Source organism: Petaurus breviceps, unplaced genomic scaffold (genome assembly GCF_028583685.1).
Source record: "Petaurus breviceps papuanus isolate PSGF00001 unplaced genomic scaffold, PetGlider_PUasm1.0 90919, whole genome shotgun sequence".
Taxonomy (NCBI): domain Eukaryota; kingdom Metazoa; phylum Chordata; class Mammalia; order Diprotodontia; family Petauridae; genus Petaurus; species Petaurus breviceps.
The window spans coordinates 30066418-30079405 of record NW_027187378.1 but is presented as its reverse complement, the minus strand read 5'-3'; the positions used below and the strand labels follow the sequence as shown (position 1 = coordinate 30079405).

General features: G+C 43.8%; 1 protein-coding gene across 3 annotated transcripts in view; it reads left to right on the top strand.

Moving 5' to 3' along the window:
• Positions 1-4296, top strand: part of PDLIM2 (PDZ and LIM domain 2) — a 19166-nt gene extending 14870 nt beyond the window's left edge. For all 3 annotated transcript variants that reach the window (XM_069075692.1, XM_069075691.1, XM_069075693.1), the window contains exons 9-10: positions 1790-1907; positions 3668-4296. In XM_069075692.1, coding sequence (XP_068931793.1) covers positions 1790-1907; positions 3668-3845 — 296 coding nt within the window. In that variant the 3' untranslated portion in view covers positions 3846-4296. The remainder of the gene's footprint in view (positions 1-1789; positions 1908-3667) is intronic.
• The last annotated feature ends 8692 nt before the right edge of the window (positions 4297-12988 follow it).

The following is a 12988-nucleotide window of genomic DNA, read 5'->3' as shown; positions in this document are numbered from 1 at the left end:
TCTCTCTCTCTCTCTCTCTCTCTCTCTCTCTCTCTCTCTCTCTCTCTCTCTCTCTCTCTCTCTCTCTCTCTCACACACACACACACACACACACACACGCACACGCTACTTAACGATGGTAGAGAAAGAAGGTGGAGAAAATCACGGAACTGTTCTGACAGTGTCCACTATGGATCTGTTATACAACCTCAACTGGGCTTTCACTGCTACTAGGCAATTCTACTATACATCTTATATCAACTCACCATCTCATTCATCCCTCCCAAGCCTGCTATGGCTCCCAGTCCCTCCACCATCTTAGCTGAGAACCTTGATTTACATTTTACAGAAAAATTCGAGGCCATTCTCCATGAAGTTCCTGTTCTCTTCTTCACCTCATCACTCATTTGCCTACAGCTACCTGTCTGTTGTTCAAAGCTATTCATGACTGAGCTCCTCCCCGTTCCAGTCTCCTTACACCTCACTCTTTGATCCAATGACACTGGGCTCCTGGCTGTTTCACAAACAACACATTCCAGTTCTGGCTCTGGGCATTTTCTCTGGTTGTCCTCCTGGTCTGGAATGCTCTCCCTCCTTATCTTTACCTACTGGCTTCTTCAGCTTCCTTTAAATCCCAGCTAAAATCCAGTCTTCTACAGGAAACGTTTCCCAGCCCTTCTCGGTTCTCTTTCCTTCCTGTTAATGCCTATTCCATAGACAGCTTGTTTGTACATATTTGTTTGTTATTGCCTCTGTTAGATTAGAACTTCCTGAGGGCAGGGACTCTCTTTTGCCTCTTTTGTGTTGCCAGTACTCGGTATAGAGCCTGGCTTAACAAATATTTTTTGACTGATTTCTGACATAATAGTAATAATAAATCTTGGTGATAATAATAGCTAACATTTATATAGTACTTACTATGTGTCAGTATCTTGCAATTATTTTTTTATCTGATGCTCACAACAACCCTGAGGGGTAGGTGCTACAATTATCCCCATTTTACAGAAGAAAAAATTGAGACAGCAGAGGTTAAGTGACTTGCCCAGGTTCATACCACTAGTAAGTGTCTGAGGCCAGATCTGAACTCACATTTTCCTAACTTCAGACCCAGAAATCTAACCACTGTACCACCTATCGGCCTACAACTGTGTGATCCTGGGCAAGTCACTTAACTTCTCAGTGCTCTGAGCAACTCTCAAAGAACACCCTATACCAATATAATCACAGCACCAGTGCATATCCCCATCTCTATCCACCTGTGAGTAACCTGAAATCTTGTTTGCAAGGTAGAGCAAAATACCCACACAGACAGAGTTAATTGTATGTGCTAAGTGCCAAATGAGGGCTCTACACAGCATGTGCTGTAAGATGTCAGAGGCAGAAGGCGTTTGTTTTGGGCTTGGGTGATTAGGCAGAGATTCATGGAATAGGTAGGACTAAAGGAAAAGGCATCCAGGTGGCAGTCATGTCAAAAGCAAAAGTCAAGCAGTAGGAATGTAAAAGGCAAATTCAGGGAACAGAGAGTCCTCCTGTGGGGTCTGGCCAGAATGGAGGGTTCTACATAAAGGGGTAATAGGAGATGTGCCTTGAAATGTAGACTGCGGTGGGATTGTAGAGGGCCTCGAATGCAAAGCAGAGACATTCAGGAATCCAAGGAAGACACAAGAAGCAATTAACATAAGGCTGAACATGCATATGATTTAATGTTCAAATGAATAACTTTGGGCAAGTAGGTTTGAGACATTAGACAGTGAAGGGAAATTCTCTGATGCGGAGGGTGAGTGTGGCACTGTCTGTCTTTCTTCTGTAGATGGCACGTCTACTTACCTGCCCAGCTCATTGAGTCCACTGGCTTCCCGGCCAGCTGGTACTGCCCAGACCACACCACCCAGACTCCATATCTGCGAGAAATGCAACACCAACATCACGTGAGTGTGGTTGCTGGAAAGTGGAGGTTGGGGAACTGTATGGTGGTCCCGGGATAGGGCAGACACTGATGCAGGAGAGAGTCAGAGTGCCATTTGGGCCTCTTAGAAATGGGCAGTGATGTCCTCAGCCTTGGGACTTGAGACAGGGTGAGCAAAGCTGGAAGAAAGACCCACTTGTTTTCAAGGACAATTTCATTTCCGAGGGAACATCTTTATTACCTTGTCTTCTTCTCTTTCCTTCTTTTCTCCATCTCCTTCAGAGGGGTAGATTAATCAGTCAATCAGTAAGCATATACTAAAATGTCAAGGACTACCTTAAGCCCTGGGAGTCCAAAGAAGGGAGAAAACAGCCCTTGTTCTCAAGGAGTGCACAGTCTAATAAGGGAGATAACAGGCACATAAGTGAATACATACAAGATGCAGACAGTAAATGGTAACCTTAGCGGCCTTGGCAGCTGGGGAAACTCGGAAAGGCCTCCTGAAGAAGGTGGCATCGAGCCAAGCCTTGAAGGAAGCCAGGAATTCTAAGAGATGGCCATGGGGAAGGGCAGCTATTCCAGGCACAGGGTATCAGGACAAAACCATAGAGAAGAGATGGAGGAGGCCAGTGTCATTGGGTCAGGGGTGTGTGGAGGGAGGCAAGAAGAAGGAAGCAGGTTAGGAACAGCTCTAAATCCTGGCGGTAATGGGGGGCCACTGGCCATTGAGGAAGGGTGTGACATGGTCAGACCCTTCACTTTATTGGCCAAGTGGATGATGCTGGGTTGGTGTGTGAAGAGGGGAAGGGCACTAGCCCTTGGGAGGGGATCAGGAAAGTATTTTTGTGTGAAAGAGGTAGTATTTGAGCTGAGTTTCCAAGGAAACCAGGGCTTCTTTCTAAGAGTGAATGCATGCCAGGCATGAAGTCTTGGCTGTGCAAAGCTGCAGAGGTGGGGGATGGATTGTCATGGGTGAGTGACAGCAAGAAAGCCATCCTTAGCTAGACTGTAGAATTTGGGAATGGAAACAATATATGGAGAAGTCTGGGTCCATAGCTTGGGGCCATGTGGAATTTAAAAGACAAACAGAGGAATGAATAATAGATGTGGAAATAATTTGAATAATATAAATCCATAGAACTTTACATGCAAGGTAATGAGTATTTTTTCTTCCAAGGTCTTTATTTCTGAATTCTTTTTCTCCTCCCTCAGACTACTTTTCACAGCTGTTCCTTTCTACTGTGCTCTCTATCCTTCTTCCTCCTTCTCAAATGGGGTAGCAAGTGGATTCAGTAAGCATCGTGGTCCCCACCTCAAGCTCTGCTTAACCCTTCTGAGGAGGAGGACTCCTTTTCATTTCTCTGAAGTCTCAAGATCACTAGGGGGTATGTGGGTGTATGCCAGTGTGTGTGTGTCTGTATGTGTTTCGAGGGGCAGGGCTTGTGCCCCTGAACGGACCAGGGCAATGTTGCTGCTTGTCCTCCATTGTGAGTCCTGGAAAATTTTGGAGAAGGAGACAATGATCAATTTGGAGATCTGCCATAGATATGGGTTTCCCTGTTGGGGACTGCTGTCAATAGACAGACATGATGATTTCTTTGGGTAAAGGAATCAGGTCTCCAGTCTTTCCCTCTGTGATTTTTTTTGCTCCCCTTCCTTCCCACCCCATCGTTGGATTAGTCCCTAGAAGACTAGGTTCCTGGTACATCACCCTTATGGGGCTTACTGCCTCCTGCATTGTTGGTGTTACTGGTTAGTAACACTTCCTCCCTTCTCCTGCAGGACCCAGGCTGTTCGGATACAGGATGGGCGGTATCGACACCCTGGCTGCTATACCTGTTTGGACTGTGGGCTAAACCTGAAGATGCGGGGCCACTTCTGGGTGGGTGATGAGTTGTATTGTGAGAAACATGCCCGACAGCGCTACTCAGCCCGCCATGCCCTGAGCTCCCACTCCTGAAGAGCCCTCCCAGATCTCTCTTTCCTCTCCCCTACTCCCACACCTTTCGTCTGAGGAACTCTGCTGGGGGTCTTTGCCAATGGGAAGCTTGTATGGAAGAGGAGGTGGTGGGTAGTGGGATCCTGGGAGCTCTTGGGGCCTGAGTTTGGGGACCATTTCAAGGTTTGGAATATTTTTCTTTTCTGCTGGGCCCTCTCTGTCTCCAGGTGTAGGCAGTAAGACCATGCTCTTAAGCCCCATTTAGAGACTTACAGTGTTGTTATCCCTGACCAGGTGGGGACCATGCCACAGAGTAAGGTGGGCTGTGCACCAGATACTGAGCTCTAGGTCATACAGAGGGTGAGGACAGGGTGGGTTACAGTGCAAGGCAAAAACGATTTGCTTTGAAAGCCATTGTATGTAAAGATATGAAACTATATATACATGTATAAATAAAGTAGGTAATACAGCACCTCCCTTTGGTCTTCTTCCCTCCCAGCAACCTCTCAGTTTGATCTCAGGCCCTATAACCATATGGAGAGGGTGCTTCATGTCCCTTGGTATAGATAGGTTACTTCTGACACCAGGAACTAAGGTAGATGTGAGCATTGGGTGACTGTTGAGAGGAGAGAGCCTTCAGAGTTGGGGGCAGAGTTGGGAGGGTCTGCAGACAAAGTACTGGTGCCATTTTTGTATTTGGTAAACCAGGCTCAGGGTATGTAACAATTAATGTACAATTAATGTATCATTTAATAGTCTAACAAATAACACATCTTCACATGATACTTCGAAGTCGACAACTTCCTTGTAAAATTAGTAATACAAGGTTTACTTGTCATCATTTTTACAAATGGAGGTGAGGCTCAGAGATGCCTGTAGCCATGGAAACTAGTAAATGGAGGATCTGGAATTCTGGAACCCACGTCCCCTGGCTTTAAGCCAAGGGTTTTTGCCACTGTGTCATACGGCTTCTGCATCTTAGATGGTCTCAGTTTGGCATGAAGTACTCTGACCGCAATCTTGCAAACTTTTTTTTTGGCTTTTTTTGAAGGGGGGAAGGTAGGGCAATTGGGGTTAAGTGACTTGCCCAAGGTCACACGGCTAGTTTTTCTGTGTGTGTATTAAGTGTCTGAGGCCAGATTTGAACTCAGTTCCTCCTGACTCCAGGCTGGTGCTCTATCCACCCCTGTCTGGTAAACTTTAGTGAAGACTGGTCATACTGTTGTCTCTGTGGTGTATATATGCATACATGCACATTATCTGTCTTTCTGTTTATCCATTCATTCATCCGTACTTTAGGAACTCAGTCCTTTTTCTTTAAACTTGCCTTTTTTTCTTTTAAATTTATTTTTAGACAACATTCAGTTCTACAAACTTTTGAGTTTCAAATTTTCTCCCCCCCATGGTAGCATGCAATCTAATATAGGTTCTACATATACCTTCACATTAAACATTAGTCAAGTAGTAAAGAAGAATTATAGCCAATGGAATGAGCTATGAGAAAGAAGAAACAAAACAAGAGAGAGAAAATAGTTTGCTTCGATCTGCATTCAGACTCCATAAATCTTTCTCTGGATGTGGAGAGCCTTTTCCATCATGATAACCCAGTACTTTTAAGTGAATGGGTAGCTGAGTGGTACAGCGGCTAGACCACTGGGCTCAGAACCAGGAACACTCCTATTCATGAGTTCAAATGTGGCTTCAGACACTTATTAGTTGTGGTGTGACCCTGGGCAAGTCACTTAACTCTGCCTCAGTTTCTCTTCTGTAAAATGGGCTGGAGAAGGAAATGGTAAACCACTCCAGTATCTTTGCCAAGAAAACCCCAGATGGGATCGACAAGAGTTGGATATGACTGAAAAAACTGAACAAATTTTTAAGTGAAAGATAAACTGAGATTGCTAATCTTAGCCCACTGATTGACAAGTTTAACATGTATATGCTACACGTAGAAACTTTAATATATAACTATGCACAACAAATATTTAGCACATATAAGCTTGATCTATGTCAACACATATACACATACATACACACAGACTACATGTATGTATGTGTATGTGTGTTAACATAGATCAAGCTTATATGTATGGCCAGTCTTCATTAAAGTTGATTTACACTTTTTTGTTTTTGTCCAGATCTATGATTTCATCAGAGTGGGGAATTCCCAGTGTGGAAACTCTCTCCCCCTAATGCAGATGAGAAAATCATCTGTAATTTATGGCCTTAGAGAATTGCTCCCCCAAAAAGAAGTTAAATTTTTCAGTTATACAGCTAGAACCTCTCACAGGTAGGAATCTTTATTATTCCAAAGCCAGCTATACCCAACTACCTTGCATTTATATGTGTGTGTGAGAGAGAGTGTGAGTGTGTGTGTGTTTGTGAGAGATGGAGGGACAGGGAGAAAGAAAGGGAGGGGAAAGGAGGGGGGAGGGGAAGGAGGAGAGAAAGGGAGAAAGAGAATTTGAGAGAGAGGGAGAGTGTGTGTGTGTATTAGTAAAACCAATTTGGAACTGAATGAGCTACAGGAAGTATAAACAGAGTTGGAATTTATATAAAATAACTCCTGCATTCTATCTCTACAGAGATAGAGCTGTGGTGAAACCACAGTCTGAGCAGAACTTTTAGACTCTGGCATGAGCCATTTGCTTGGAATTATGTAGACATTAGTCCAGACTCAGATCTAATCCATAGGCATCATTCCCATTCCTTTACTGTGGTGACCAAAGTCCCCATGCCAGGTAACCACTCTGACCCTGGCCCAAAGCCAGCTGACAGACTGGAACTCAAAATCTCGAAAGTGAGTCCCACCTTGGCTCTTCAGGCAGCAGGATAGGGCCCTTTTCAGAGGGCAGCCCCAGCCAATATTCAAGCTAAAAACAGCTCAGGGTGGCCCAGATTTGGGGCCAGGCTGGTTAGATTTATATTTCCATTAAGGTTAACAAGGCTTCTTTGGCCCATTCGTTATTTATTGACTCAAAGATATTACAATAGATGGACAATACATGTGATCATAGATTTAGAATTAAGACCTAGACCTCAGAAATACTTTGGTCCGGGGGTGGCTAGGTGGTGAAGTGAATAGAGCACTGGCCCTGGAGTCAGGAGGACCTGGGTTTGGATCCAGCCTCAGACACTTAATGCAAAAAATAGCTGTGTGACCTTGGGCAAGTCACTTAACCCCAATTGCCCTCCAAAAAGCAAAGAGAAAGAAAGAAAGAAAGAAAGAAAGAAAGAAAGAAAGAAAGGAAGGAAGGAAGGAAGGAAGGAAGGAAGGAAGAAAGAAAGAAAGAAAGAAAGAAAGAAAGAAAGAAAGAAAGAAAGAAAGAAAGAAAGAAAGAAAGAAAGAAAGAAAGAAAGAAAGGTAGGTAGACCTTGGTCCAACCCGCTCATTTTTGAGAGAAGGAACTTTTCTTTCTTTCTTTTTTTTTTTTTAAGCAATTGGGGTTAAGTAACTTGCTCAAGGTTACACGGCCAGTTATTTCTGGGTGTGGTACTAAGTATCTGAGCCTGGATTCGATCCCCCAGGTCATCCCAACACTGGGGCCAGTGCTCTTACTCGCTGAGCCACCTGGCCGCCCCTAGGAACTTTTCTTAATCAAATTTTTTTTTCAATTAGCAAGCATTTATGTTTTCTATCTCCCACCTCTCCTCCCACCAAAAAAGAATGAAAAACAACATTCTTGTTACAAATATGCATAGGCAAGCAAAACAGTGCCATTTGGTTATGTCCAAAAAACGTGTCTCTCCTACACATTTAGCCTTTCTGCTCTGTTTGGAGTGGGGGGTAGCATTCTTCATCATTACTCCTCTGGAATCTTGTTTCATCATTTCATTGGTCAGAGTCCTTAAGACTTTCAGAATGTTTCACCTTTAACATTATTGTTAGAGAATAAATCATTCTTCTGGTTTTGCTTGCTTCACTCTGTCACTTTATACAACTTCCCAGCTTTCTCTAAAACAGTCCCTTTCATAATTTCTTTTTATTTTATTTTTTTAAAGCAATCGGGGTTAAGTAATGAGCCCAGATTTGATCCAGGTCATCCCGACACTGGAGCTGGTGCTCTTACTCGCTGAGCCACCTGGCTGCCCCTAAGCAATTGGGGTTAAGTAACTTGCTCAAGGTTACACGGCCAGGTGTTTCTGGGTGGGTGCTAAGTGTCTGAGCCTGGGATTCGATCTCCAGGTCTTCTCAACACTGGAGCTGGTGCTCTTACTTGCTGTGCTACCTGGCCGCCCCTCATAATTTCTTAAAGCAACAGTATTCTGTTCCATTCACATAACATAGTTTAATGTAGCCATTCCCCAATTTATGGACAACCTCTTAGCTTCTAAAGCTTTGCCATCTCAAAAATAAAAGCTGCTATGAATATTTTTATATATAGCACATATTTTTGTACCTGTGTATTTTGTACACAATTTGTACATCCTTTTTCATCTTTTTGGGCTGTTGGCCTAACAATGGTATAGCTGAGTCAAAGGGTAGGAAATTTAGTAATTTAGGGGCATAGTTCCACATTGGTTTCCAGAATAGCTGGACCAGTTCCCATCCAACGGTGCTTTGATCTGCCCGTTTTCCTGTTGCCTTTCCAGATATTTTCATTTCCCACTTTTTGGGTCAATTTTGCTAATCCAAAGGAGGAAATTGAGGGCCAGAGAGTTTAAGTAATTTGCCCAAGACACACAGAGATTGAGGAAAGAGGGGAATCAGATCCAGGTTCCAGTGTTCTTTCCTATTCTTGCAACTACATCTTGAATATCGGGCCATCCTCTGAACTCAAATTTTGCCCAGTGGAATCTCAAGATCTCACTTGGACCTTAAAACAGCATCTGGGACTTGAAAGTGGGAAGGTCTGGATGCAGCAGGGTATGGCCTATAGTAAGCAGCAAGGCTGCCCTGTTCCCATGACATCAGCTGCTCACAGAATCACAGCACCAACCTTCCAGGTGACTGGTATTGCAGAGATAATAGGACTGGGTAGAGAAGTAACTGTCATGGTAAAGGACCTGAGGATGGGAGGAGTCTTTCTTCTTCCACGATTACCCCCTCCCCCTTTCCTTCCTAAGGTCTCATTGTCATGAGGCTTTTGTATAAGGCCCTATCTTCTCCCTCCCTGTATGCTTATAGGGGTCAAGGCTTGATGGTTTGTATTTAGCTTGTCTGCTGGGCCCAGCCTCCTCCCATCCAACTGCTGTTGTCCCCAATTAAATTGTTCCTGGTCATGGCTCTGGGACCAGGATACAGAGGGTTTCAGCTAGGGCCAGCAGGGCCAAAGAAACTTTGCCCCCTTTCCGGCTGGAGTCTGGGCTTTGCCCAGGCTGCCTGTTGGCTCTGATATCTGCTCTTTCCGTGCAGAATTCTCTTGTCTTTGTTGAAATTGATGCTCATGAATTGGGCTTTACCTTTATTTAAAAATATTGTGGTTTCATTGGTTGAATTTGAATTTGTAACCTGGAGCAGATCTGGCTTCTGGCACTTTTTACCTCCGTGATCTTAGGGCAAGTCACTTAACTTGCCTCAGTTTCCTCAGCTGTAAAATGAAGGGGCTGGTCCAGGTTAGGACCTTGGAGACCTCTTCCAGATCAAACCTGACCATGAGGTTTCAGAAGTGCCTCTCTGCTGCCACCTGGTGGCAGATTAGTATATGGTGGGAGAGCAGGGAAAGAGAAAAAAAGGCCTGTCAATCAATGGACAAGTGAATGATAATCACAACTGATGCTTTTTCATTGCTTCCCAGGTTACAAAATACTTTCCCTGCCATATCCTCGGGAGGTAGGTACTATTATTCTTATTTAACAGATGGCCTTAGGGAGGTTCAATGATTTTTCCTTGGTTACTCAGCTTCCTTTGATAGGGAAGGACAGATGTCCTGGTCTCCTGCCTCCCCATTGCCTATAGAATAAAGTCCCAGTGCCTCATTCCGATATTTAAAGCCTCGTATAATCCAGCCTCAATTTATCATGATTATTGGTTTAGAGGCAGGTGGGTCCAGAGGTGAGCGGTGGAGAGGGGGGAGCCCAGGCCCTAGGAGGCTTCTTCGCTAGGCACCATGGAAAGATCCTGTCCTCAAAGACACTAAAGACACATATGGCAAGAGCTGTGATACAAGGAAAAGTGGGGTCCTTTGAAAGGAAAATTACTAGTTAGGTGCCCTGAGGAACCTAGGATGGAGAGGTCACTTCACCGGGAGGTGGGGAGATCAACATAAAACTTAAGGCAGGGAAGGGTCCTCGGTGCTCATTCAGCCTAGCCTTCCCATTTTACAAATGAAGGAACTAAGGTAGGAGGAGGGAAATGTCTTGTCCAAGGCAGCACAGACATTAAGTAGCAGAGCTGGGATATGAACCCAGGTTTTTGACTTTTCACCCCATGCTCAAGTAATTTCTTGGTATTTTCTTTCTCCCTTTCCCCTACCCCAAAGAGCTTCTCATAATGGGCTGGAAGCTTAAGCTCAGCACCTTCATAAATGTTTTTTCATTCATTATTTAATGATAATTAGATAATTGTCCCCCCCCCCCACTCCCTTTCCTCTCCTTTATGGGGGCAGTTAGGTGGTACGGTGGATAGAGCACTGGGCTTGGAATCAGGAGGCTTCTAGGGCTAGCAGGGCCAGAATTCAAATCTGGCCTCAGACACTAGCTGTGTGATCCTAGGCAAGTCACTTAACCCCATTTGCCTCAGTTTCTCCTCTGTAAAATGAGCTGGAGAAGGAAATGACAAATCACTCCAGTATCTTTGCCAAGAAAACCCCAAATGGACAAAGATTCAGACACAACTGAATGACTGAGTGAATTAGGTTTAAGACTTGGCCTTTGAGAAAGAAATCTAGCCAGTAAACCCAAAGGAAAAGAGGCAGCTTTTGGCCATTGAAATGTACTTTCCCCTGGACAGAGAACCCCCAGGTAAGGATGGAAAGGAGAGGGAGAGGAAGAGGAGAAGGAAAGGGAGAGGAGAGGGAGAGGGAAAGGAAGAGGAAGAGGAGAGAGAAGGGAAAGGGAGAGGAGAGGATATCTGCTATGTGGTTGGCATTGTTCCAGGCACTGGAGATTTAAAGCCAGAAATGAAACAACTCTTCCCTTCAGGGAGTTCATGGTCTATCAGGCAGCCTGAGTAGTCTTCCTTTTTACAGCAGGAAAACCCTGGAGCCAGAGGAGACAGGATTTAGTTGTTCTGGAAAGGCAAGGGTTTTCCAATTTAGCTTTGCTAAGGCTTAAATGCTGATTGACTGACTGACTAACTGAACAATCCATCCTACACTAGGGCAGGACTTCCCTCTAGGGTATCTCAGATTAAAGTCCTTTGGTATTGTAGGACTAATTACCACCTGAGGCAGGCCAGCTTCCTTTCTGGATAGTTTTAATTGTTAGGAAACTTTCCCTTAGATTTCCTCTCCAGATTGCACCAATTGCTTCTAATCCTGCCTCTGGAGGCCCAGCCGAGCAAGTCAGGGGGTGTTGGTGGGGGCAAGTTGCAAGAGAAGAGAATCAGAGCAATTCTGCTGATAAATTGGCCTTCCATTTTACAAAATCCGAGTTCTCAAATTCAAAGCAGAGGGTTTCCATGGCTTCTAGAGAGTGATGACGTCATTATGAATCTGAAGAAAGATGCTGCGGTCAGAAAATAACAATCACCATTGTCCAGATCTGAACTGGTGACCTCAATTAAACTGGATTTTTTTTTCCTGCCCTCCCAGTTTAGGAAAAGGAGACAAATCCCAACAGAATATGCAGGGATTTATTTTTTAAAATGAAAAAAACAACAAATCTTTCAGAGTTTGCCTTTAAACCTACATCGGTATCAATCCTTCCTGTTAACAGTCAGCACAGTGGATGAAAAATCACTGGAATCACCATTTATTCCAGCTACACAGTAAGCAGCAATTGGAGAGGTTATTAGAATATACCAGAAAAATACAAGAATGATAGAACTCTTTGGTAGAGAAATAAGGTCTCAACTCCGATCAAAAGAGTGACCAAAATTTTGCTCAAGGGGAAATTTTTTTTTCTGTAAAGTCTTTTGGGACACAAGCTAGAAAACAGACATGTTGAGAAACTGCCTTTCTCTACATGTCTCCAGCTTCCAAAGCCTTTTTTCCCCTTGCCTTAATCCCCCAGAGAATGTCTAGAACCATGTGTCCATCCCTTTTAGAGAATGCTTGAGAAGTCTAGAACCATGAGTGCCCCTTCTTTTGAAGAATCTTTTCTTCTTCCAAAAGCTCTTACACTATCTCTGCCCCTCATGGGTCATCAAATCAGCTTTATCTCCACCAATTGGGAGTCTCATTTTCCATATGGAGAGAGGTAAAAAAAAAAATGTCTTAGGTTCAGAAACCCAGATTAGAGTTACATGAAATATCGATAAGTTAAAACATTGGTACCAGGTAGGATCACAGATCTTAGAACTAAAAGGAATCAGAGTTTTAGAACTAGGAGCCTTAAAAATCCCTTTAATCCAACTATTTTTTTTTTTTTTACCACTAAAAGGGCCAGAAAGACTTGACATACAATCAGCAGTAGACATGGGATTAGAACTCAGGTCCTCCATTGCTCTCTCCAAACCTCAAGAGATCATCCAATTTGTCTTTCTGACTTCAGGCAGGAAAGGTATAATTATTCCCATTTAAAAATTTTTTTGCTTTTTGGAGGAGGGAAGGCAGGGCAAGGTTAAGTGACTTGCCTAAGGTCACACAGCTAGTACTCAGGTCCTCCTGACTTCTACCACCTGGATTATTCCCATTTTATATAGATATGAAGCAGCTAGGTGGGGCAAAGGATAGAGCTCTGGGACTGGAGTCATAGAGACCTGAAATCAAATCCAGTCCCAGATATTTATCAGCTGTGTGACTGAGCAAATCACTTAACCTCATCCTGCCTCAGTTTCCTTATCTGCAAAACATAAATAATAATAGCACCAATCTCCCAAGGCTGTTTGGAGGATAAAATGAGACAATATTTGTAAAATGCTTTGCAAACCTTAAAGTGCCATATAATATCAGTTTATTATTTTGGTTGTTATAGATGAGTCAACTGAGGCTCAAAGGCATTAAGTGATTGACTATCTGTGTGATTTACCTGAGACCATAAGAGGCAGTAAAATAGGAATTAGAAACTAGTTATCCATAAAGGAATACTTCCAGGCAGCTAGGTGGTAGAGCGGATAGAGC